Source organism: Oryza brachyantha, chromosome 3 (assembly GCF_000231095.2).
Source record: "Oryza brachyantha chromosome 3, ObraRS2, whole genome shotgun sequence".
In the NCBI taxonomy this organism is placed as follows: domain Eukaryota; kingdom Viridiplantae; phylum Streptophyta; class Magnoliopsida; order Poales; family Poaceae; genus Oryza; species Oryza brachyantha.
Window position 1 is genome coordinate 10,815,855 of NC_023165.2, and position 25,091 is coordinate 10,840,945.

Genomic DNA, 25,091 nt, shown 5'->3' on the forward strand with positions numbered 1-25,091 from the left:
CGCATCAGAACTCATCTCAGGTATTGTACTTCTCCAGCACATATCGGTATCAAGACAATATCAAAGCAAGCAGCGTACACACAACGATGCAAATGATATGAGAGCTCCTTTTCTTTCTCCTCTTTTTTTTTTTGACAACTTTTTTTCTCCTCTTGACGTTGTCACCGTCGCCAACAACAAAGGACACGCACACGATCCGTCAAGAAGGTCCCCGGCCGCCACCATCAAAAAGTCACTTTCGCTTGTTCTAGGTGCTATGGTGCAGCTTTTCTTGCCAGACCTTTCTTTCCTCGAGTCCTTTGCTGCCTTTCAATCATCTCTCTTCAGAAAAATCTTTTTCTCTCTCAATTGCTCCTCTTCGTTGGCACGACCCAACGAAGGAGAGGATTGTGGCATTTTTTATTTTCAGGTGTTTTCTCGTGTGGCGCCGCGGATGCAAGTAAGGCTGTCCTGTAGAAATTTTCCTGTTTGAGTTTATATATACTTGTATTTTATCGTGAAAAAGTTTTATATATGCATCATTCAATTTCATGTTTGTTATTTTTAGTTTTAATTGCACTTTAATTCGATTCAAGTCATATATCAAACGTACATGTGCTAATGTATGGTTCACATTTGATAATAAAAATCAAACAACTAAAAGAAAATTTATGTTTTGGAATTTCCACAATTTTATCTATCCATAATCATATTCAACCAAACAAATTTCATAGTTATATGCGTACCATTCACCCTATTATTAAGGGATGTATACTAAAGATGTACAATTTTCAAGTGAATTCTCAACAGTAATTTTGTTTTCTTTAGAAGTAGTATTATGTCCCATTTTGCTTTCGAATTTATGGTAAATTTTACTACCAATTATGGACATTTTGTTCTTTCTCTTAAAACACCTAATTTTGTACAAAATCCCACAACTCTTGATTTGTTGATGATAATTGATCTTCTATATTTTCATTAATATTGTGCAAACCTCATAAATGGATTATAAACTTTGTAGGGGATGCTGCTCATGCTCCCGTACAAGTACATTTCCACTTCACAAATGCAATGTCAATGATTACGAAGAACTCTCGAGGAAATTAAAACATTGATAGAGTTTGTGTTGAATAAGTTTACGTAGTCGGTTAGATTTGTACTAGCAGTTAGGGTAATAGTAGAGTTGAACTCTATCTCTTAATAGAGAGGCACTCCTGTTGTAACTGCATGATAACTAAAGCATTATAGCATCTAAGGGTGCGACTGGCTAGCGGCAATGTCGGTCGATGGTCGCCGATACCCTGAGATGCTATAAATATATTAGATCATGGAGGAGCGCTCGTAATCGGTGCTTCATGAATTAGGCTACGGCTGAACCTCATCAACAAATATCATGTCTTGATATCCTCGTCAGATTTTGGATCTTCTATCGGTACTTCTGCATTCGGTTCTGATGGATTTTAGGGCCAATTTTATAACAAATACAATATACATCATCTAAAACCCCAAAAAATACAAGTCAATTGATATAACTCATTCAATATGTTCATCTATATCTATACTCCTATAAAGATAAGTAGTGGTAGTGGGTGATGGTGAATCTATCATCTACCCCCATACCCTCTCTCTTCTATTTTTTAAAAGAGAAAATAACTAATACCTATATATCAAACTATTTTTATTAACTCTACTTTAATAACACTAATGCTAATTTTTAATAAAGTTGTGTCGCAACGCATGAGCGATATGGTATGGTAGTGAAGAAAAACATGTCAAAGCTAGTTAAGAATAGTTATTTCTCACTATCTCAATCAAGTTTAGACTTGGAATTCTTTGAAGTGGTGGGTGTCGCTAACCATAATAACAGATGATTTTTTTCCTTTATAAATAGTACTACATCCATTTCATAGCGTAAAACATTCTAGCATTATCTATATTTATATAAATACTAATTAATCTAGACATATATACAACTATTATATATTGATGAATGGGGTATAGCTAAAAAGTATTTCAATATGAAACGGAGGGAGTACTTGTGATTACTTATTTCCTGACTATGCGTAACTGACGTGTGTTATTCAGAGAATGCGAGTCTTGAGATGCAAATAATGGACCGGGTAACTTACAGGCACAAATTAAGATTTTAATGACAAAGAATTGTGAGTTTCTCCTCCAGATCAGTTTGCTGTCAGCTGCTGTAACCTGCGGCCGTAGCCTGCCCTTCCGATTTCACCATTGAATCGAATCAACACATGGCAATAATTCCCACCGTCGACGAGAGATGAACAGAGGGATTCCCCGCATCGCATTGCTGTGCTGTGCTTTCCCTGTCGCTCCAATTAATCGAGCTGTAAAGGCGGCATCATCTTAAGATCTATCTCGCTTTTGACGCCAAAGTGGGATGCGATGCGCACCCGCTTTGCATTCTCTCCCTCCAACAACCTCTCACTCCTCACTGATCACAGTACCAACCGTAAGAAAAAAAACACACGTAAAACACAGAGACAGATTAACGGAAGAAAAACTATGTTTTTGGTTTAACCTGACAACCAACGCAATCTCAAGAATGTACAAGAACACAAACAGTAACCAATACTGTTAGAGTCGACGACGAGCTGATCAGTGATCGATCACTCGATGGAATTAACTATGGAGGTGGCCATGAAGATCGATCGATCCATGCATGATGCATGCATCGCGTTGAGAGCAATGGATTTCGGATCACTGGCCGGGCAGAAGCCTTTGGCTGCCGAGGTGGATCCAGACGAGGACCACGCGGCGGAACAGCGCGACGATGGTGCGGTGGTGCTCGGCGGCGTTGAGCGACAGGTAGCAGGCGAGGAGGTCCTGAAGGTCCTCCAGCCGCCGGACGCCGTTGGTGCACAGCATCTCGATCATGCTGTCGACCAGCTCCCGCTCCGGCTCCAGCGACTCCATCACCAGCACCTCGCTCTCGCGCAGCCACATCCGCCGCCGCCTCTGCCTCGCCGCCGGCCTGCCCACGCGCGACGACCCCGGCTCTTGCGGCGCCGGGCTATTGTCCTTCCGGACGGCATTGCCGTCGTGTGCGACGCCGCGCCACGGAGGCCTTCTGCCGGCGGCCGGTCCCACGTGGAACCCGCGCGCCCTGGTCGATGGCGTCGTGGCAGCCGAGGTGCTGGAGCTGTCCGACGCCTCGTTCTTGCTGGCGGCATGCCGGGTCGTCACGATGGGCCTCAGCTTGAGCTCCGGCGTCGCCGGCGGCGCGTCGCGGCCGTCCCGCCGGTCGGCGCGGCGGTGGACCACGTCGACGCGGACGTCGAGAGCCTCACCGTCCTCCTCCTCCTCCACCACCACCTCGTCATCGCTCCGGACGACGCACGGAAGCAACCTGTCCTGCCTGTCCCCCCGGCGCGCGCGGTCCGCGCTCGGAAGATAGTACGACTCCCTGTTCGGGCAGTAGCCGCAGCACGGGCCGCCGGCGCCGGGCACCGCCGGAGGCGCCTGTCGTGACGACGACGACGCAGGGACGGCGGCAGCGTCGGTGGCCGCGGAGGTTCTTGCCGGGGAGGCGGCGCTCGGCCGCTTGCTCTTCGTCTTCCTCTTCCTCCGCAGCCTGTGGAACCACGACCAGCTGGAGGCGGAGGCTGGCATCGCGTGGCCGGCGGGAGACACAAGAGACGCCCACGCCACGCTCTGGAGCGCGGGAGAGGCAGACAGATCACGGTGGCTGTGTGGGCGTGCGCTAGCTAGAGGTGCAGCTGTTGATCACCTTGGAAAGGGTTTGCAGTTGGGGAGCTTTATAGTGCTAAATTGCAAGCGTTGCAAACCTCTCTAATCCTGAGTAAGAACAAGAGGTGAATTACTTTCTTAATTATAAAAGGTTTTTTAAAGGAAAAAAGACAGGAAACATGGTGCCCATGTTGGCTTATTACAGAAATAAACGACAAACAAAAAATAATTTATGAATAAAATTTTTATATACGTTATTGGCAATAAAAAACCAGGGCTGAAAAATAACTACGATAAAAAAAACTCTAGAATCAAAATTAGATTTAAAGTTATAAATTTAAATTTGGTTTATAAGTATATATGAGCAGAAACGAAAATATACGTGGCGCGTGTCTAATATATTGGTCATTCAGGAAGTTGGTTCAAAATTCTAACCTTGGGATCCGGTAAATCTTGAGACTGTTTCAGTTTCACCCTTGGACAATGTGGACTCCATCTTCTGTGACAACTCGGAGTGGCAAGCTGTTCAATCAGGGATTAGGGTTGGGGGCCGGTTGTATCGGATTTGATAAGTGAACCCTTGTTTTAGACCTCATTTGAGATAGCTAGAAATTGATAGGCTATATGATTTCTTGATAACTTCAAACGAATGCATTAACTCTTGCAAAGTTGAAAAGTTGTTAAAAAAGCATTCTGAGAAAATTTTATATATTTTCACACCAAATGCAATATTTAAGAGTATGAAAAACATGCAAATGAAAATATAAAATCTAGAATAAAAAAGGAACAACACCTTAAATGAAGACTAAGAACATCCCTAGCAGCTCATTCATACATAACATCCTTCATTTCTATTTGGAGGATGGAGAGAGAACATATAAATATAGAGTTTTACTTTACTAATATGGATGGATGACATTTAAAAATAGAGGATGGGATAAATGTTTTACTAGAGCTTAACTTTTATCCTTCATCATCTATTTTTAGGATGGAGGATGAGATGGATGGACTAAACATGGGCGGATCTACAGTGTAATGACCACTTAAATTTGATACTTAGTGTATTAGTACTGTGTAATTAAGTAAAAAGATTTTCAGCACGCTAACAATTCTAATAAGGTGTCTACTCAATTTTTGTGCTAAGTCCACCCCTAGCTCTAAGGTGGTAACAACCTAGTTATGAATGATGGATGGTGAAGCATTGAGGTGGGCACTGCTCGATCTAAAGAAAGGCAAGCAATATGTGGCAAAATTAACGAGGACAACAAGAACAGCGTTTCCCAAAGAGGAGGAAGGAAATTGTTACCTTTCTTTAGGCAACAATGGCTGCGGAGTGGCAAGGTTTGCACTACTGCTGGATCTGTAAAAGGAATCAAGTGATTTGTGAATTGTGATATAACTAACGAAGACAACAAGAGCCAATGGTATTTGATAGAACAAGGCTGCCGGTGACGAGGAAGAGAATGGCATGAGTGATCTTACCAAACTTTGGGTGATAGTGGATGAATTGAGTAGGCAACCATTGTTGGATCTGCGAAAAAACCGAACTATAGGTGATAGAATTAACCAGGATAATCGAAATCGGCAATGATAGATCTAATAATAGCACCGAAGTGGAAAGAGGACAAGATGAGAGGCCTTACCAAATGGGAAGATGTGGAGCACAAGGTAGCTTGCCAGAGATCAAGGTGGTTGGACTGAACGAAAAGCGAAGGACCTTGTAATAGTTGAGTGGGTGGTGGTAGCGGCGGCCGCCGCTAGGAAGGAAGGAAGGAAAGAGGAGGGGATTAGGGTTCAAAGGGTCGGATTGAATTTATAAGGAATAGGGTTGTTGATTTAGGTAGATGTAAACATATCCAATGGACAGGAAAAATGACTCGAGAATTTCCAAAAAAATGACGCTCAGGAATTTATAAGGAATATATATGTGCACGCGCTCTCTCTAGTACGAGTAACTTTATCAATATAGCACTCTGGTAAATTTGTAATTGATTTTTCATATTGGTGTTTTTGAGACAAAATGGCAAAATATTAGTCTATTGCATATTTGCATTTGTATGTCTAACAAGTCCACCATCTCTATCAACCCCATCTTTTCGCTTCTATTTATACTTACAAGTTAAAATTTAAATTTTCAACCATAAGTTTGTAGTAGACTTTAGGATTTTTTTAATCATGAAGAACAAATATATGAATGTTTTATTTGTAAATTATTTTTGATTTACAAATATGTCGTTTATGTTTTCCTAAAAAAACTGAACAATCATCCCCTATAATTTTATATTTAGTGTGCCATGTATATACATACGTAATATTTAATACTCCATCTGTTTTATATCATAACTTTCTAAAATGTCTTGGTTATGCTTAGACTCACCTATCATCGATATACATTGTTTATATATATGTTAAATTTATTAGTATTAGAAATATAGAAAATGTCTTGCAATGTAAACGGAGCTATCTTACCGTTTGTTTGAGCTGATGAGCATAGTCATTGACCACCACGTTACCAGTGATTCTCCAAACAACAATCGATTGTTCTGTACGACCGTGAAACTAGCTAGCACTTCCTCTACGCAGATACGCACGCTGACAACTACTCCCTAACTGCTTCGGCAGTTGATGTATCTAGCCTATTATCGGTGTTTGGAGAGTGCGGATAGCACTGAAAACTGAAAAAACTTATTCCAATCTACTACAACGTAACACGCCTGGTACTAGTATATAATAACCGACCATCGTCACCAGGTAGCTGCCACACAATTGCACCAAGGCTAGCGGCGAAGTCTAACATGTTTAAGCATGCACGTCATCGGCAGAAGCAGAAATTTACTAAGCCTAAGACTTAAAAATAAAATATAAATCTTCTGATTAATTTTTAATTAAAAATATCAATTTTCTAATGATTTTTTTGTCAGGCGTGAGGCTCCCGCCTAAGCTGCGTCCACGCCTGTACCAATCGGTTCTGCCCTTTGCCGCGCGCGCGCTTGGTCCGCGAGACCGGCGAGAGGATGACGGGATCGTTGCAGGTGGATCGATCGATCGCGGCGCGCCGCACCCTGCGTCGCGTCCGTCCGTCTGCTCGTGGTAAGAGCATCTCCAGGAGAGCCGGCATCACGTACGCCAAACCGAAATAGCGTACGGGAGTGAAAAAAACACCTCCAGCAGATATGGCATCCCTTCCTCCATCCAATAGCGCATCCGCCAAACGAGAGAGAGAAACGCCAAATTTGTACTTCCTCTCTCCTCACGCTATCCCCCAACCGTCGTCTCCGAGATCGAACTTGCGCCTGCATCCGGATACATCCCCGTCGAGCTCCGCATGCCTTCAGGGAGACGAGGCCGCCGCCGACGCGAGTTAGACGCCGCCCCGCGCCGGTGGATGTTGTCCCCGCCGTCGTCGCGCCCTAGACGCCGCCCCGCACCCGTGGATGCTGTCCCCGCCGCTGCGCCGCCCTGGATGCCGTCCCCGCCGCCACGCCGCCCCGGATGCCGTCCCCGTCACCGCGACCCGCATGCCGTCACTGTCGTCACGCCCCGGATGCCATCTCGCCACCTCGCCCGAGATGCCATCCCCGCCGCCGCGGCCCGCATGCCGTCCCTGCCGCCCCGCCCCGCATGTTGTCCCCGCCGCCACGCCCTCTGCGTCGCCGCTGCTGGAAAGCCCTGGAGGCCAGCCCCGCTGCCCCTTGCCCTCTAGCTCGCTGGTTGTGCAATTCTCCCCCGCCGACGCATGTGAGTGAGAAATGAAGAGAAGTAGAAAGAGGATGAGAGAAGTCAGTAGAAGCATATTTTTTATAGAGCATTGCATAAAAATTGTCCAACAAATTTAAAATATAGTCATTGCAAAAATCCGTACAAATCTAAAATATACACTGGTTCAAACTAATTTTCTAGACATTCTAAATAACCAGCTATACTTGTTAAAAAAAATAACAAATGTTTGAAAAGTTAAGATATATTAGTAAAAAATAATATGGATGATCTATTGGAGTGCAAAGAGATATAGAGGGGATAAATTTTTTGGATGACCATCCAAAAGAGGATACGGAGGATGAGATTTGAATGATCATCTGGAGATGCTCTAAGAGAGAGATCGAGAGAGAAGCCGTGCGCGCTGTCGATCGATCGGCATTCGGTATAGTGTGTGTACGCCTGTCTCCCAGCTAATGGAGAGACCAATCAGGATGTCATCCGAGCTCGTACATCTGCAAGTACGTGTGTACAGTACAGTGTACGTACTCCATCTCTTTATGGGTGCTACCTAGTACCTACCTACCATGGGCTACCCAGGGACACGATATATAATTCCAAATCGTGAAAAAGAGGAATTACCCCGTGCATGCATGCTTCGCTTTCATGGAAGGTGCAATATTCGCCACTGTGCCCCGTATCTGTGCCGTCGCCCGTGCACGCACACTTGCAGATTTTGCAGTCGGGGTCACAGCCTCGCTCAGTCACAGGGCCGGTCCAGTCACCCAAAATCCTCCAAATCGCTTTGCTTTTCTTCGCGGCGTAGCATTCCACGTACATATATCAGTACAAAACCAAGGCCCATGCATATTATCCGCGCTCATGTCGATCGGATAGACAACGCCGTGGATTCCCCGGCGGCCGGTGCATGCTGTGCTATGCTGGATGCCGAGCCGGCTCGGCTCGTTAATAGCTCGTTAACGAGCTAACTCGGCTCGGTTCGACTCGGTTCATTAACTAAACTAGCTAGCAGACTAGACCGGTTCGGCTTGACTTGTTAGCCAACTCAAGATATCTCGTTAGGCTCGCGAGCCACATCTTTACGTAGATTCTTTGCACGGTAAATTTTCAATGACCATAAAAATATCAATATAAAAACATAATCTGAATTTAATTCAAATATAAAAGACAATCTAAATTTATTTACATACGTCCATAAATTTATGGTCAAGATTGCTTAAATTATAAGTACCAAAATATAAAATAATCTAGAAAATTATTTTGACGTGACTTGTTTAGCTCGCGAGCCAGCTCAAGCTGACTCATTATTTTAAACGAGCTAAAATGATTACTTGGCTCGTTAAGAAACTGAAACGAATTGCGCCTAACCACGAGCTGCCGAGCCACGGACTTTTTCGACTTGTTGTCCAGCCCTAGCTGCGCGTAAAGGGAGGCTGGAGGGGCGCATTGTTCACGCCCGCACTGCACTGTCACCGACCGTCACGGCGGCCTGCAGCCTGCGCCGGGACCGGATCGATCGATCTGCAGATAGATGGATGCATGGACGCCTGCCTGGGATGGAGCCATGGATCGAGGCCATTTAACCTTTCCCCGGACATGACAGCACTGGCCGGTCCCCTTTCGATCTCGCCATGCATTTTCCTGGCCATGGCTGATCTGCGTCGCATGCTCCTAGCTAGCTAGCTACTCCTACGATCAGTACAGTCCTATGCCTCATGGGAGAGGGGCATGGTAGTTTGTCCTGATTCTACAGGCTACGCGTGGTGTGAGAGCTATAGCTAACTAACACCTCTATTTTTTTATTATTGTTTATAATTATAGGCCAATATTTAAATTTAACTGTAAAATTTAAATTAATTTTGGAATTTTTTTTCAGTCTTTAACTTTTAGATCATATATAAAAGTTTTGTTCACAAATTCATTTGGCTGTAGAAAACCAAACATGTGATGATGGCGGTGGCTGATATATATAGGAGTAGGTTACGCGCACGATTTGCATGCATACACGCGCCATTGCTCCAAGCTTCACTCCTGACCGAAGGTTTCGATGCCCAAGAATAGGGCCCCGGCCCGATCGAGCACATGATAGCCCTCCGCCACGGCCCGCGCAGAGACCACCACCACCACCAAACACCATCACGACGACGCGAGGATCTATCAACCGGAACCGCCATGGGCGTCGCGTCGAGGAGAGCCGCGGCGGCGGCGCTGCTGCTGGTGGCGGTGGCCGTAGCGTCGGCGGCGGCGGGGGCCGGCGCGGAGGAGGGGCAGCAGCAGCAGCTGGGCTGCTTCTGCGACTGCATGAAGAACCAGTGCATGACGCTGGGCGCGGGGCCCAACAAGTTCGACTGCGCCGCGGCCTGCACCGAGGGCTGCACGCAGATCGGGCAGCCGGGCCAGCCCAAGGACAACGACTTCTGCGGCTTCTGATCTTACGAGGCCCGCTCTCCGGCCCACAGACATGACGGGCCGGCCCATCTACTGGATCAGTTCTTCTGTTCCTTGTTCTATTTAACAGTTTTCCCTTTTTCTCGAGAGGGCTTGTGCCGTGCACGTAGGGAAGGAGCTTCGAAAACAGCGTTACAGCATATGTGTATCATTAATCACAGGGATGTTTTTTTTGAGGTTTCTACTGATATGATGTTTGTTCGATGGTTCTTATGAATGTTAATTACGAGTGGGGAATGTTTTATAAATTTAGATGAACAATATGTAGAAAAATATAACATACATGCTACGTAACGGTATCTCAGCATCTCGTTTCAGCGATGCATCGAAATTTTATTTAAAAAATATTATTAACATACTTTTTAAAGTAGAGTTAATAAAAATAATTTAATATATATGTCTCAGTTATTTTTTTCTTTTAAAAATATAAGAAAGTTGGTGATGAGATAGGCGACAGATTGACAACCACCACGACCACTACTATACGACCTAGTTAGGTAATTAGGTACACGTTAGTCAGATCTAATACTTGTACACAAATTTCAGGTTTAACATCAAGATACCCGTTCTTGTAGTGTGGATACATGATAACGTGTTATATATCCCTTTTTATATAGGGTAAATTTGCATAATATTATTATAATTATACAAAGTTAGAGATATACTATTATATTTCACTTATAGATGGGATATACATGAGTCAATAACACGTGGTTAGGATACTATATCTCTAATTTAATAAAATTATAATGACGGTCCTGAAATTTTTCATTTTATATATACATGGTACATATGCTTTCATAGGCTACATTTCTTTCATTGTGGGTTAGTAACCCAAATTTTTTTTGTGTGCACATTTATAGAATTGTTAAATTTTTCTATTTTTTATGATTGTCTCGCAGTTTCTAGATGGGCTATGAAATTCGTTTTTTATTCGTGTCCGAAAACCCCTTTCAACATCTGGTCAAACGTCCAACATAACATCTAAAATTTTTTCTTTTCACAGACTAAACATGTCCTTAGAGCAAGTAGTAAGCCGAATAAATACTGAGGCAGATGAGAGATAGAAGGAGAGAGAGGAGAACGAGCTATAAACTTATAGTCAGCTCTGGCATAAAAACTAAAAAACTTTATGAGAGAGATAAGTAGACCTTGTATTAATTATAAACAACTAACTACTATATAAATGAATTGAAAAAAAGATTATAACGATTCTTATAGCCAACTTGCTGTTGCTGGTTATATATTATTAGCCTGCTCTTGGTTGTGGTTGCGTCTCGTCTGGTCTCGGAATAGAGCAAATAATTTTTTAAAATCACATACTTCAGTCGTTATAATGGCTCTAAATGATACGCACTGCATAACTGTCCAAACTCAAGTTTCCAAACCATTTGCCTGCCTGGTTTTCCGGCCTACGCGCGCCGGCGGGTTGGCGTGGCGTCACCGACCGGCAGCGGCGGCCCTGGGTTTTCCCCGGTGCCAAACTATCACGAGAAAAGCGACTCCCCTGCCCGGCCCCCTCGGAACGGATTAAACAAAACGCTCACCGCGCTCCCGGACACGACACCGTCCTCGGTAGGAGTATCTGCTTCAGCTTTTTTTTCTCACCAGCTTGGAGTAGCTGCAGCGAGCGTCACACTGACCATTCGCAACGCCTCCCTCCCACTGTCGCAGCTGTACTGCAGCACAGCACTACTCGTCGTCGACTAGTCGTAGACTCGGTGGCAAGTGTCGTCTACTACTCGACGAAGATGATGTCACGGCGTCACTGGTAGAGCAAAAGCAAGAACAAGAATCAGAGCTAGTAATCGTGTACTCTTCTTCTCCTGTTCAGCTGGAGCGCCCCCATGGATGCCACCGCCGTCGCCGCCGCCGCCGCCGCCGTCGTTCACTGCATTGCGACGGCGTCCTCGAGGAGATAGGCGGCAGCCGCTCTGCCTGCTTCGATCTGCTCCTACTCGTCCATGTTTTTGTGCCGGTAAAAGATGTCTCTCCAACTTTTCTGGATTTCTTGACGCAGATGAGTCGCTGGAAATGTAGAATCCTATACGTTTCGATCTCTTGGGTTTCTATTCCGTTTGTTCCGAGAGAATCCGAGAACTGCATTCTTAGGCGTGTTAAATGCAGCAAAATCTCGTCTTCCCTGGAGTTTCCGGTACAGAATTAGATTGGTTATTTTTTTCTTGGAATTTATTGATCGAGATTAATGCCGACTCCGTATAGAGTTCATAACTGAGGGTGGGTGGGTGGGTGGCCGATAAGTCTTTGCCTGTCCTGAACCGCTCTGCTTTAAGGCCTTAAAATTTTTTTTTTCCAAAACATCACATTAATTTTTGGACACCTAAATAAAACATTAAATATAGATGAATCAAAAAACTAATTACATAGTTATGGAAGGAATCTTGAGACGAATCTTTTGACCCTAATTAGTTCATGATTAGCTATAAATGCTGCAGCAATCAACATGTGCTAATGATGGAATAATTAGGCTCAAAAGATTCGTCTCGCGGTTTCTAGCCTAACCGTGAAATTCGTTTTTTCATTCGTATCCAAAAACCTCTACCGACATCTGGTCAAACGTTTGATGTGAAGTTTTTGCCAAAAAATTTTGGCAACTAAACACCACATAAATTTTCTAGCTTTATTTCTTCAAATAAAACACTTCTGCGTTATTGGTGGCAATAATACCACATAGGACTGCAGTACGTCTAGAAGGAGAGAGTCATTTCAGTCTGTGTCTTCCACTGTTTGGATTGGAGGAGCCCTTGTGTTGTTACTTCTGTTATCTTCCGTCCTGTCCGCAGAAAAGAACCAAAGGATGACATTTTTGTCTTGTTTATATCTAGGTGAGGAAAAAGATTGCGTTTTTAGTTGCTTTCTATGCTAGTTTTGGATTAAGCAGGAAGGAAGATGCCCGAGCAACTCTTTTGCTTCCTAATATGTTATAAGCTGTGATTTGATCTGTTATCATCGGTTCATTGTCGACGTAGACCTTGTTGGCCCATCCAATCCTTGCCTTGTCAAGAAGATACCCACAAATATTGCGTTCTTGTAGGCCTCCCCAAGAAACAGACATAAATCCGGGAGAAGCACCTCTCAAAAGCATAAACTAGCTGCACTGATGACCATTTGCCCCTTGCATTAATCTGTGATAACATTGCTGGATTATTAGGAGGAGGTCGCACTCACGAACACACCCAAAATACAACCCATGAGGCGAGAAAAAAAGCAAAAAAATTCCAACTTTTGTTTCCCCTGGGTCAGGGCACGGTACAGAATTACTACTGATGTAGCAGTGACAGTGAGGCTTTTTTTTTTCATGGCTCTGCTCTGCTCCAGTAGCTGGCGAGTGCCTTAAAGTGGGGAGAGGGGAGACCACATGCATCTGTCCATGGTTTCACATGGCTTGCTAGTTGCTCATACTCTTCTCATCACTCCCTTCTCTACTCTCCCACGCATTGTGGTTGCCTCAGACCACACACTCCACTGCTTCACATCTCCATCCATGGATTCGTAGATCGGTAGATGTGACCCGGTAAGGGAGTAGTTTTTAGTTCTTGGGCCATCCTCCTTTTTTTTTCTCGCCTTTTGTTTTGGTTTTGTGTACTTTTGAAAGGCTGTAGCGCCACTGTATGTGTGTTTATCTGTTTTTATTATTTCTTGCCTCTTCTTGGTGGTCGGTCTCAGTGAGTGAATGAGCTAAGAGTGGTAGCTAGTGATGGGTCTGCAACTCCGTCAAGAACACGTGGCTTTCCTTCCCTTGCATCTCCCCATCGGTTACTCCCGGCCATGGGGGCCTCCACCATCTATTCACCATTGCATGCGTACGTCTTTTTGCAGTTTTGCTTTTGTCTGGTCGGCTGGTCTTAAGCTCTATCCTCGTCTTCCATTCGGCCTGTTGAGCTGAGCTCCTTCTAGCTCAGTTCTTGCTGCAAGGTTTTCCCGGGTTTTTAGGTGCCTAGTTTTCTCTGTTTTATGGTCAGAATAGTTTGTTTGGGTTCTTCGAGCGTCTGCTTTTGTAAGACTATGTGCTTCTTGAAGTAGGAAGGCTGAGTCTTATGTACTGCAAAGGATAAGTTCTTGGCCGAGCAATGGATCTTGAGTTCGGCAGAGGCATGAGATCCCCACAGGTTTGTATTTAAATTTAACTGTCGCATGTCTAGCAGCTTTGAAATTGTTTTATGAGATGGGAGGAACAATGCTTGCTGAATTTATTAGCCTGTGGATTCTTGCAGAGGGACTCATGGAAGACCACCTTGCTCCTGGCTTACCAGAGCTTGGGGGTGGTTTATGGGGACTTGAGCATATCTCCTCTCTATGTGTTCAAGAGCACTTTTGCTGAGGACATCCAGCACTCTGAGACGAATGAGGAGATCTTCGGCGTGCTCTCTTTCGTGTTCTGGACACTTACCTTGATCCCTCTCATCAAGTATGTCTCCATTGTCCTACGAGCTGACGACAATGGCGAGGGTATGGATAACTCTAGTAGATGTGACATGTTTTGCTTGCTCCTGTTTGCCAAGAATCTAAATTCGTAAATTTTGCGTTGTCGCAGGAGGAACTTTTGCTCTATACTCTCTAATTTGCCGGCATGCCAATGTGAGCCTTCTTCCTAATAGGCAGATTGCTGATGAGGAGCTCTCCACATACAAATTGGAATGCCCTCCTGAGAGAACTGATAAGTCCCGGATCAAGGTCTGGCTTGAGAAGCACAAGAAGCTGCACACTGCCCTGCTGATCATGGTTTTGATTGGTACATGCATGGTGATTGGGGACGGTGTTCTCACGCCGGCTATATCGGGTATCCTCAGCTCCTTTTCTTTGGGCTGCTTGTCTGTTTTTTACAGATTAATGACAGGTTGCTCACTTTGCCCTCAATCTTCCATCTATCTCAGTGTTCTCAGCAGTTTCAGGTCTTGAATTCTCCTTGTCCAAAGATCACCGTGAATGTAAGTTTCCAAGCTATTTTCTTGTAAAATCCATTTTCCTATTGTTGCTAAAGGTTTGGATTTAGTTGATGACCAACAAAAGACACTGTTGTAAGCGAAAAGGATTAACCTAGTTGGCATGTACTTGTTTAAGTTTGTTGGTGGCAGAGCAAACCATGTAAACACTAGGCTCAACCCATTTAATTAGTTCATACGGAGAATGTAGCTACTACAAGCTAGGACAATTGTTTAATTCTTGAACACACATAAAAGTTGGCACCCCATCTTTTCTCTTCTGCTTATGTTTATAAGCTAAAATTTGAAATTTTAACCTTAAATTTGGAGTTGATTTTGTGGTTTTTTTCATAGAAGTTTATATTCTAGCATTGGCTTTTAGATTGCTAAGAATACATATGTAAAAGTTTTATTTATAAATTATTTTTTTTGCAAATATGTTGTTTGGCTTTTTCCATGAAAAAACCCAAACAATCACCCCCTAGATGTGTTGCGTATTGATGCTACATGTACATTCATATATAGCATTTTATGGGAGGTGAAAAGGTTTAAACAAACCAAGGGCAACTAGTTTCTAACCATTAGCTGAGAAACAAATTTGAGTTCAAAATGGCTCTAATTTATATGAGTGGTGTACTGTGTACATCCACACTTTGAGTAGATGGAAAGTCTCTATAGTTGAGGTACTGAGGTGACCGAGTGACCACTGGCTAGTGGCTACCAAATTTTAGAAGCTTGATCTTTTCTTTGCCCATGTAGGTAAGCTCAGTTGTTAGCAAATTAATGTCGAGCCAAGACTATTGATAAAATGGCCAGCATCTAGACCATAATAAAGCCAACTGCTGATTCACAAGTTTTTCTTCCTAGTGCATAGCAGCATTCCTATGATTAATGAAAAATGGAAGCCACTATCCCGCTGTTGGGCCAAAAACCCTTTTAGGGCTTATTCGGTTCACAGGATTTTCAAAACATAGGAATAGGAAAAACATAGAAATATCGTAGGAATGCACATACAAAACAAAGGAATGAAACATAGAAATTTTTCCTTCAATGAGCTAAATAAAGAGGATGGAGTGGATGTTCTTATTCCTATGGAATTAGTACATTTTAAAGGATTTGTACAGGATTCCTATGGGAATTTTTCCTTTGAATCCTGCGAAACGAATGCATGAACAGTATTTATTCCAAAGGAATAGATATTTCCTATGGTTTTCCTTTAAAATGAACAGGCCCTTACTTGTTCTGCAGTGACATTTTTGCCTTTTCCCCCAGTTCAAACCTCCTGTTTAACCCTGATAATTGACCCCCTTGTCATGCAGATGCTGTTATTCCGATAACCTGCGTCATATTAGCATTCCTGTTTGCCCTGCAGCATTATGGTACTCATCGGGTTGGATTTCTCTTTGCCCCGATAGTTCTAGCCTGGCTAATCTGTATGAGCGCTCTTGGCCTTTATAATATCATACATTGGAATCCTCATGTCTACCAAGCTCTTAATCCCTGTTACATGTTCAAGTTCTTAAAAAAGACAAGAAAATATGGTTGGATGTCACTTGGTGGGATTTTGCTATGCATGACAGGTGAGCTACAGTATGGTTCTAAAAATCTGAGTCAATAAAGTGTGAACATAATTTATAAGTTTATTTCTTCTTTTGAATAGAAAATAAGTTTCGTCTTTCCATAAAAATGTTGAATAACGGAGATTCATCTATCTTGACTGACGATGCAGGATCTGAAGCAATGTTTGCTGATCTTGGGCACTTCTCATACAGTGCAATCCAGGTAATTTTGTGATCCTGCAAGAAAAATTCCTCCACCACACACTATGTTGTAGATTTATGTGCTAATCATTTAATTTATCACAGCTTGCTTTCACTTCTTTGGTGTACCCCGCGCTCATTCTGGCATACATGGGTCAAGCGGCTTACTTATCAAAGCATCATGACTTTTACTCAAACTCCCAAGTTGGATTTTACATCGCAGTTCCAGGTAAATTTTGGCTTCGCAGATCATTATACTTGTGAGCTATGATGGAACTAACAACGTTAATAAACAGTTAGCATATATGTACGGCATGGTTTGTTTATCATCCTTTTTTTAAAAAAAGCGCTTTGTACAACCTGAATTCACTCTGACCATTTCATCTGATGACTGATGGTTCTCAATTTGAGTATTTTATTTAAGAGTACCCTTTATAACAACAGGCATCATCATACTACTAGAAAATAGCCCGTCGATGGCAACTACAATATACTGGCATAAGCTCAAAAGTTCAATTCTATCCTGATTTGTGTAGTTGCATCGATTGTATTCAGCACATATCAAACTCAAGTGTGTCTGTTAAGATATAACTCTTCTAGTATTTATCATGAAATCCATTCAGTGGTTGAATTCATATTGAATACCTTTTCAACGCAAATTACAGATAAGGTCAGATGGCCTGTGCTTGTACTTGCGATTTTGGCTTCAGTGGTTGGAAGCCAAGCAATCATCAGCGGAACATTCTCGATCATCAACCAGAGTCAGTCCTTAAGTTGCTTCCCTCGAGTGAAAGTTGTACACACGTCTGATAAAATTCATGGCCAGATATATATCCCTGAGATCAATTGGTTGCTCATGATCCTCTGCATTGCTGTGACTGTTGGGTTTAGAGACACAAAGCACATGGGGAACGCCTCTGGTAAGAAATTTGTTTTGTACTTGTCGTCAATACCAGGCTGAAGCACCATGCTTAAAAATCAATATAATCTAAAGGCTAGAATAATAACTATTTGATTGAAATACCTTGAGTTATTTAGAAATATTTCTGACTTGATTACTTGACAGCGATGGTGTTATGCACAAAAATATACCATATTAGTTGTTGCCTTTTTTTGTAGTACCATTCTTTTATCTGTAGGGCAATTGCAATGCTGCAGCCATTGATATTCAGAAAAGGAGATTATATATACTGATATTACGAAAAAAAAGTGTCGGTGATATTATGAAAAGGGGCTGACTCTGGTGTATTTTACTGATAGTAGAATTTAATATATACTGTTGAGCTATTTTTATCGGACGACTACCAACAATATAATATTAGGTGTAGTAGAAATTTAAAGGGGTAATATCGTTCTTTTTATTGTGATCTTTATTGCAAAAATAAAAATAAAATTACAAAATATTGCTAATCAAGTAATTAACAAAGTACAGTAATATTCTTTTTCTATTAGTAGTATAATTCTACAAGTAAAATGCATGGGAGAGTTGCCCTTTGGAAAAAGTTTAAGATTACAATTTACAAGTTTGTGTTTTTTTCCTGCAGGACTTGCTGTGATCACAGTGATGCTGGTGACCACCTGCCTGACGTCCCTGGTGATCATGCTGTGCTGGCGCAGGCCGCCGGTGCTGGCGCTGTGCTTCCTCCTCTTCTTCGGCTCCGTCGAGGCGCTCTACTTCTCGGCGTCGCTGATCAAGTTCCTGGAGGGCGCGTGGCTGCCGATCCTGCTGGCCCTCTTCCTGATGGCCGTCATGCTGGTGTGGCACTACACGACCATCAAGAAGTACGAGTTCGACCTGCACAACAAGGTGACCCTGGAGTGGCTGCTCGCCCTGGGCGACAAGCTCGGCATGGTCCGCGTCCCCGGCATCGGCCTCGTCTACACCGACCTCACCTCCGGCGTCCCGGCCAACTTCTCCCGCTTCGTCACCAACCTGCCGGCGTTCCACCAGGTGCTGGTGTTCGTCTGCGTCAAGTCGGTGCCGGTGCCGTACGTGTTCCCGGCCGAGCGCTACCTCATCGGCCGCGTGGGCCCGCCGGGGCACCGGTCGTACCGGTGCATCGTGCGCTACGGCTACCGCGACGTGCACCAGGACGTGGACTCCTTCGAGACGGAGCTGGTCGAGAGCCTCGCCACCTTCATCAAGCTCGACGCCTCGTACCGGTGCAGCGAGGCGAGCGGCGATGAGCAGCAGCGGCAGCAGCTGATGCCGGCGGAGGAGGAGCGTGGGCGGCTGGCCGTGATCGGGAGCAGCCACGCCAGTTACGACTTCCAGGACAGCGTCCAGCACTCGTCGGCGGCGTCCGTGGAGATGACGCGCCGCCGGAGTATCGGCGGCGTCATCGCCGACGACGAGAGCCCCTGCGGCGGCGGCGGCGGCCGGGCGAAGCAGCAGGTCCGGTTCTTCATCGACAGCCACGTGGCGAGCCCCGAGGCGGCGGACAGCAAGCAGGTGGCCGAGGAGCTGGAGGCGCTGGCGGCGGCGAGGGACGCCGGCACGGCCTTCATCCTCGGCCACTCCCACGTGCAGTGCAAGCCCGGGTCGTCGCTGCTCAAGAGGCTCGCCGTCGACGTCGGCTACAACTTCCTCCGCCGCAACTGCCGCGGCCCCGACGTCGCCCTCCGCGTCCCGCCGGCGTCGCTCCTCGAGGTCGGCATGGTCTACGTCCTATGACCATGCCCGATCCATCACAACACAAATCAACGACGTGTTTAATTACTCCTTTTTACTTTCTTCTTTTCTTCTTGAATTCCATGATACACAAAGTAAAGTAGGTGCTCAGAGCTGCCCGTGTGTAGGTCACATCTTTTGCTGTAAATTCGTTTCCATCCGACGAAAAGTGCTCAAATTTTGCCCATTTTTCCCTGTTCGCCGCCCCCAAATTTCCAAGAATTTTGCCGGGCTGCATGCCAGAATTCGTAAGCCCATTTCGTACGTGGGCCGAGCCGCGGGGATCAGCGACGCATCTCGACCGCACATCTGCGCGCCGGCTCATCTCATCCTGATGAAATCCACGTGGGGCCCACCTCCCATCCATTTGCGATTTCTTTCTCTCTCTCTCCCGAGCCGAGCCTTTCTAGCTTTTGCCAGGTCGTCGCCGAGGGCGTAGCCTCCCTCCCCCAATCCGCTCGCGTTGCGCCGCCGCGGCAGCAGCAGCAGCAGCAGCTCGGATCCTGGGCAATGGCGACCGCGTGCCCGCCGCTCTCGCTGCCGCCGGCCCGCCTCCCGCGGACGTCCTCGCGCGCCGGCCCCGCGCGCCGCCCGCTCCACGCCGCCCGCTGCAGCGCCGTCGGAGGTCAGCGCCCGCCTAGCCTACCTAAATTTACCTGGTCGTATCTGTTTGAGACTGACATGGCTGGGTGATGGGCTGGGGGGGCTGTGTTTCCAGAGGTTATGGCGGAGACGGCGGCGGTCGGGACGGCGGAGGAGCCGCTGCTGGTGAGCGCGATCAAGGGGAAGAAGGTCGAGAGGCCGCCGGTCTGGCTCATGAGGCAGGCCGGGCGGTATATGAAGGCAGGTTTACTCTTATATTCATTTTTTGCCCGCATTGTATAGTAGTAACTAGTATCCAAATGTGCCATTATGGCGTTTCAAATAAGATGTGGACCAAAGATATGGTAACTGCTACAAACTCACAGACAGAAACTCTGTGAAAAAAGTGCAAACTTATTGACCACTTGTAGACTATCCTGTTATTGGAACCTTACTTATGAACACTTTTGTCTTTTCTTGTACAATTGTGTTCATACAAATGGGTAAGTTCACAGGAAACAAATGAATCAATGAAAAATCAGTGGAGGCATTAGTAAACATGAAACAGTTTCTTCCATGGTATAAAATACTTAATATCAAGCTCTAGCTGTTTGAATCGTGACAGATGCCTCTTCTTTGAAGGGATGCTTTATTTTCATGTCGCAACAGTCCTATCTATCAGGACCCTTTTTCTTGCAAAATTTTTACTGTTGTGATTCTTTTTTTTTCCAACAGAGCTATCAATTGCTCTGCGAGCGGCATCCTTCATTCCGTGAAAGATCAGAAAATGTTGACCTTGTTGTTGAAATCTCTCTACAACCATGGAAGGTTTTCAAGCCTGATGGAGTAAGCTGCAGATTTTGGCCCTTTCCGTATGTTGTTTGTTATTCCTCTTTTGTGGTTATATCAGAAGCTTACATGGATTTCAGATGTTGTTCACCTATAATATCTAATGTTCTGTTAATGATGCTGTTGTTTTTCATTTGATTTTGCCAGGTTATCCTGTTCTCAGATATCCTTACACCACTTCCTGGGATGAACATACCTTTTGACATTGTGAAAGGAAAAGGTCCAGTAATATTTGATCCCTTGAGAACAGCAGCTGCTGTGAATGAGGTCAGAGAATTTGTTCCAGAGGAGTGGGTCCCTTATGTAGGGCAGGCTTTAAATGTGTTGCGAGATGAGGTTAGTATGCTTTTCAGCATCGAAATTTGGAGATTGGAAAGGCCTGCTTTAGAAGATTGCTCAATTATCTTATAATGCTGAATTTTTTGTACTGTTTTTTCCTAATGACATTTCTTGAAGTTTGTTGGGTCAATTTTGTAGATTTGTTAAAACATGGCAATGTAATCACTGAAGTTTGGAAGCGTATTTTCATATTTTTGCATTGACTTCATGGCTTCACAGTTATTTTGTTTGATGTTTTATTGTAAACTATACATTTGTCTGATTTTTGATATATTCGTTCATTCCATTATATTTATGTGTAGTTAACATCAAACTATTAGCCAATTTCTGACTTCTAGATCAGGTCCAATATTTTCTGGAGAGTAGAGAGTGCAAACCATCTTACATAGAGTTAGAGGGAATAGTACAACTGAAAAGAGGAATAGCACAATTGAAAAGAGGCAATAGCACAACTGAAAAGTGGAATAGCACAATTGAAAAGAGGCAATTGCACAACTGAAATTTCCATGCCTGTTTGGCAGTTGTATTCCTCCATTTAATTTATGAGATATGAACAGTGTGCAATTCAAGGAGGTGATGGAGAGGGATGGGATTGGAAATTGGCATTGCAATGCTTCTTCAAAGCACTTCCATTTCACTGCTGTTGGATTTGGTCCTGTTTACACAATATGAACAGTTGCTTGTGCACAGTTGCATACTAAGTTATTTTGTTAAGCTTGCAGAATTCCACAAATATAGTTAACTAGAATCTATGAACATTCTTTGTGCTTTGTTTTTTGTGCTAATTATTAGGGGAGTGACACCCACTGTTTCCTTCCTAGGTTAACAACGAAGCTGCTGTGTTGGGTTTTGTTGGAGCTCCATTTACGTTGGCATCCTATTGTGTTGAAGGAGGTTCATCAAAGAATTTTTCAAAGATTAAGAAAATGGCCTTCTCAGAACCAGAGGTATTGAAAACAATCCCATTGCTGATAAATTATCTTTGACATGGATTCTCTTCCATTATAAACACTTGTTGCTTCTTTTATAATGGTGCTGGTTACGAGTACATAGAATACTGAATACTATGCAATCTTCCCCAGAAAAAGAAAAACGGTTATGCATCCTGCTGATAGTTCTAGGTTATTAGCATGGAAAATATTGTACTTGTCTTTATATGATAAATTACTGCAAATGATCAAATGGCATTATTATGTTTATTAACGTAAGCATATGTGGAGTTCATTACCATTTTTGGCCTGATTATTGTTTGGTTGGATGAAATTTGGATATTCATATTTGTGGCCAAATTTGACCTCAGTATCTATATTCTTGTAGATTCTGCATAATTTGCTACAGAAGTTTACAACGTCCATGGCTAACTACATTAAATACCAAGCTGACAATGGAGCACAAGCTGTCCAGATTTTTGACTCATGGGCTACAGAACTCAGCCCAGTTGATTTTGAGGAGTTTAGCTTGCCTTATCTGAAGCAGATTGTGGATAGTGTGAAAGAAACGCATCCTGAATTGCCTCTGATACTATATGCAAGTGGATCTGGTGGACTGCTGGAGAGGCTTCCATTGACAGGTGTTGATGTTGTTAGCTTGGACTGGACAGTTGATATGGCTGAGGGGAGAAAAAGATTGGGATCGAACATAGCAGTTCAAGGGAATGTTGACCCTGGTGTTCTCTTTGGGTCGAAAGAGTTCATAAGCAAGAGGATTTATGACACCGTGCAGAAAGCTGGTAATAGTGGACATGTATTGAACCTTGGTCATGGCATTAAGGTGGGCACTCCTGAGGAAAATGTTGCCCATTTCTTTGAGGTTGCAAAAGGGATCAGATATTGAAAAAACTAGGCTGTTCAGTGCATTCCTTTCAACCTAGTCCCCATCGGCGAAAGTTGTAGATTCTGCTGCTTGAGGATAGATACAGGAAGCCATGTCTAGCGTAGAATACCTGAAGAGCACATCTTTTGTGATTTCTGTGTTTTGCGATCAGTTTCTTATCTTACTATTAATCTTGTAAGGTTATTTCACTTGAGGTGTAAGAAAATGCTTTTGTAGCAAGTATATTCTAATCATATATGTAACCCTGATATCATCATTTTTATTGGCAATAAATAAATATTCTAGTTGAAAATATGTTTTTCATAAAAGAAAAGCAGGGTTACTCTCTTTTTCGTTTTCATTCTTCCAGCTATTTTTTCAATATCGAACTTCCCTTGAAAAAAAAATATTTTTAGGTTGTGAAGCATAAGGACAAATACTGGTTAGGGTCCCTAGAGTCGAGGCCAACTCCACCCGGTAGATTTGGTGAAATCATAATCATTCTTATGTTTGCGCGGCTAAGATAATGGCATCTCTTGCTCCTAATCTAACTGGTAAATGACTCTGTAAATGAATAACATGAACAGCTTGGGCCGTGTTTCTCTGCCTGGCAATTCTCAAGCTTCTGGACTTGCTGATACTTGTTCTGCCTTCCAAGACGAGTTCTTGCTGAATCATACCATTCCGTCATATATTGAAGATCCAGTCCCAGTCCTTGATTAGAGCATATATAAACGGATCTTCCATATGTGAATCAATGCGAACTTGTTCAACCTAAAAGAAAAGGAATCCGATGCATTGTTATCCATAATGCACAATAAAAAGAACTCAATAGTTAGGCTAGTAAGCCTTTGTAGTTTGGCTGAAATTCAAACTGGAACCGTGAATTACATTCTTACAGGAACAGCATGCACATGTGTATTACAATACTTAAAAGCAGTGGGATTTTGAGGCCTTCGGAGAGTTTTGTGCTGGCGTGGCCACCAACGGAGGCCGACACGCCACCCCCGTCCTTTTTTGGCCATTTTGCAAAAAGCCCTTATAGTAGTTGGTAAATTTTTATAAGTCACTGGTTATTTGTTATTAGTCCCTATGAATTAGGGCTGAAAACGGAGCGAATACGGATGGATAATACACATACCGTATTTGTTTCCATATTTTTAGGCGGATACGGAAACGGATACGAATATCTCGGATACGGAAACAAATACGAATTATCTCGAATACGAATAAGGATTGGATGTAGTCGAACACGAATATGAAAACAAATATTTCTCGAAACATACAAACCAGTCAAACCGTTCGTAAAGATAAAAGCAGCGGGATTTTGAGGCCTCCGGAGAGTTTTGCGCTGGCGTGGCCACCAGCAGAGGCCGACACGCCACCCCCGTCCTTTTTTGGCCATTTTGCAAAAAAAAACCCTTATAGTAGTTGGTAATTTCTTATAAGTCACTGGTTATTTGTTATTAGTCCCTGTGAATTAGGGCTGAAAACAGAGCGAATACAGACGGATAATACATGTACTGTATTTGTTTCCATATTTTTAGACGGATAATACATGTACTGTATTTGTTTCCATATTTTTAGGCGGATATGGAAACATATACGAATATCTCGGATACGGAAACAAATACGAATTATCTCGAATACAAATAAGGATTGGATGTAGTCGAACACGAATATGAAAACAAATATTTCTCGAAACATACAAACCAGTCAAATCGTTCGTAAAGACAAATAGCACCACCACATATATATATAGCTAACTTAATCGAGATAGTGGTCATTTTAGGCCTCATCATAGATTAAACACGTTACATTTATTTTCATGGGTAACAGATAAATGACATAAGTCCACCCCATAGCATATAATAAGTTCAACAAATACTGATAGTCCAATAGCACAAAAGCAATTTATAGTAAATTGATTGATGCCTTGATGGGCCAGACCTGAAATCAAGCGGGCTGAACTGATTTTAGGTGTTTGCGGATATCCGCTCATTACAATCTGCGGATATCCGTCGGAATATCCGTCGGAAATTGTCATACCGTATTCGTATTTGTATCCGAAAAAAATTATCCGTATTTATATCCGTATTCGAATTATCCGGGAAATATCCGCTCCGAGCTACCTCCGTATCCGTTTTTTTCGAAGCGGACGGAAACTATCCGCTCCATTTTCAGCCCTAACGTGAATACATTCTTATGTTCTGGATATTTACTTAAAGATCCTCCACAATATAAAAAATCCTATGCGAAGGAGAGAAAAATCCGATA

General features: G+C 43.6%; 4 protein-coding genes across 4 annotated transcripts; 3 read left to right on the top strand and 1 right to left on the bottom strand.

The window, feature by feature from the left end:
* Positions 1-1,990: 1,990 nt before the first annotated feature.
* Positions 1,991-3,713, bottom strand: LOC121053950 (transcription repressor OFP1-like). Its single transcript, XM_040522628.1, has 2 exons — positions 2,525-3,713; positions 1,991-2,437 (listed from the first exon to the last, which is right to left on the bottom strand). Exon 1 carries the CDS (start codon positions 3,613-3,615, stop codon positions 2,704-2,706), a length of 912 nt encoding a protein of 303 aa, XP_040378562.1. The 5' UTR covers positions 3,616-3,713; the 3' UTR covers positions 1,991-2,437; positions 2,525-2,703.
* A 5,804-nt stretch (positions 3,714-9,517) lies between these two features.
* LOC121053982 lies at positions 9,518-10,042 on the top strand. Its single transcript, XM_040522736.1, has one exon. It carries the CDS (start codon positions 9,583-9,585, stop codon positions 9,838-9,840), a length of 258 nt encoding a protein of 85 aa, XP_040378670.1. The 5' UTR covers positions 9,518-9,582; the 3' UTR covers positions 9,841-10,042.
* Positions 10,043-13,473: 3,431 nt separating this feature from the next.
* On the top strand, positions 13,474-19,428 carry LOC102702920 (putative potassium transporter 8). The gene is made up of 9 exons (XM_006649990.3): positions 13,474-13,988; positions 14,094-14,328; positions 14,414-14,659; positions 14,754-14,807; positions 16,121-16,381; positions 16,531-16,583; positions 16,667-16,790; positions 17,227-17,481; positions 18,106-19,428. Exons 1-9 carry the CDS (start codon positions 13,950-13,952, stop codon positions 19,233-19,235), a joined length of 2,397 nt encoding a protein of 798 aa, XP_006650053.1. The 5' UTR covers positions 13,474-13,949; the 3' UTR covers positions 19,236-19,428.
* Positions 19,429-19,640: 212 nt separating this feature from the next.
* Positions 19,641-23,166, top strand: LOC102703195 (uroporphyrinogen decarboxylase 2, chloroplastic). Its single transcript, XM_040522205.1, has 6 exons — positions 19,641-19,857; positions 19,951-20,075; positions 20,550-20,660; positions 20,811-20,999; positions 21,824-21,949; positions 22,320-23,166. Exons 1-6 carry the CDS (start codon positions 19,743-19,745, stop codon positions 22,833-22,835), a joined length of 1,182 nt encoding a protein of 393 aa, XP_040378139.1. The 5' UTR covers positions 19,641-19,742; the 3' UTR covers positions 22,836-23,166.
* Positions 23,167-25,091: the final 1,925 nt, after the last annotated feature.

Coding starts and splice junctions, on each gene's coding strand:
- LOC121053950 (XM_040522628.1), bottom strand. CDS start 3,615: ATGCCAGCCTCCGCCTCCAGCTGGTCGTGGTTCCACAGGCTGCGGAGG.
- LOC121053982 (XM_040522736.1), top strand. CDS start 9,583: ATGGGCGTCGCGTCGAGGAGAGCCGCGGCGGCGGCGCTGCTGCTGGTG.
- LOC102702920 (XM_006649990.3), top strand. CDS start 13,950: ATGGATCTTGAGTTCGGCAGAGGCATGAGATCCCCACAG. Junction 16,382..16,530: donor GATTTTGCTATGCATGACAG/GTGAGCTACAGT, acceptor CTGACGATGCAG/GATCTGAAGCAATGTTTGCT. Junction 16,584..16,666: donor TCTCATACAGTGCAATCCAG/GTAATTTTGTGA, acceptor AATTTATCACAG/CTTGCTTTCACTTCTTTGGT.
- LOC102703195 (XM_040522205.1), top strand. CDS start 19,743: ATGGCGACCGCGTGCCCGCCGCTCTCGCTGCCGCCGGCCCGCCTCCCG. Junction 19,858..19,950: donor CCGCTGCAGCGCCGTCGGAG/GTCAGCGCCCGC, acceptor CTGTGTTTCCAG/AGGTTATGGCGGAGACGGCG. Junction 20,076..20,549: donor AGGCCGGGCGGTATATGAAG/GCAGGTTTACTC, acceptor TTTTTCCAACAG/AGCTATCAATTGCTCTGCGA.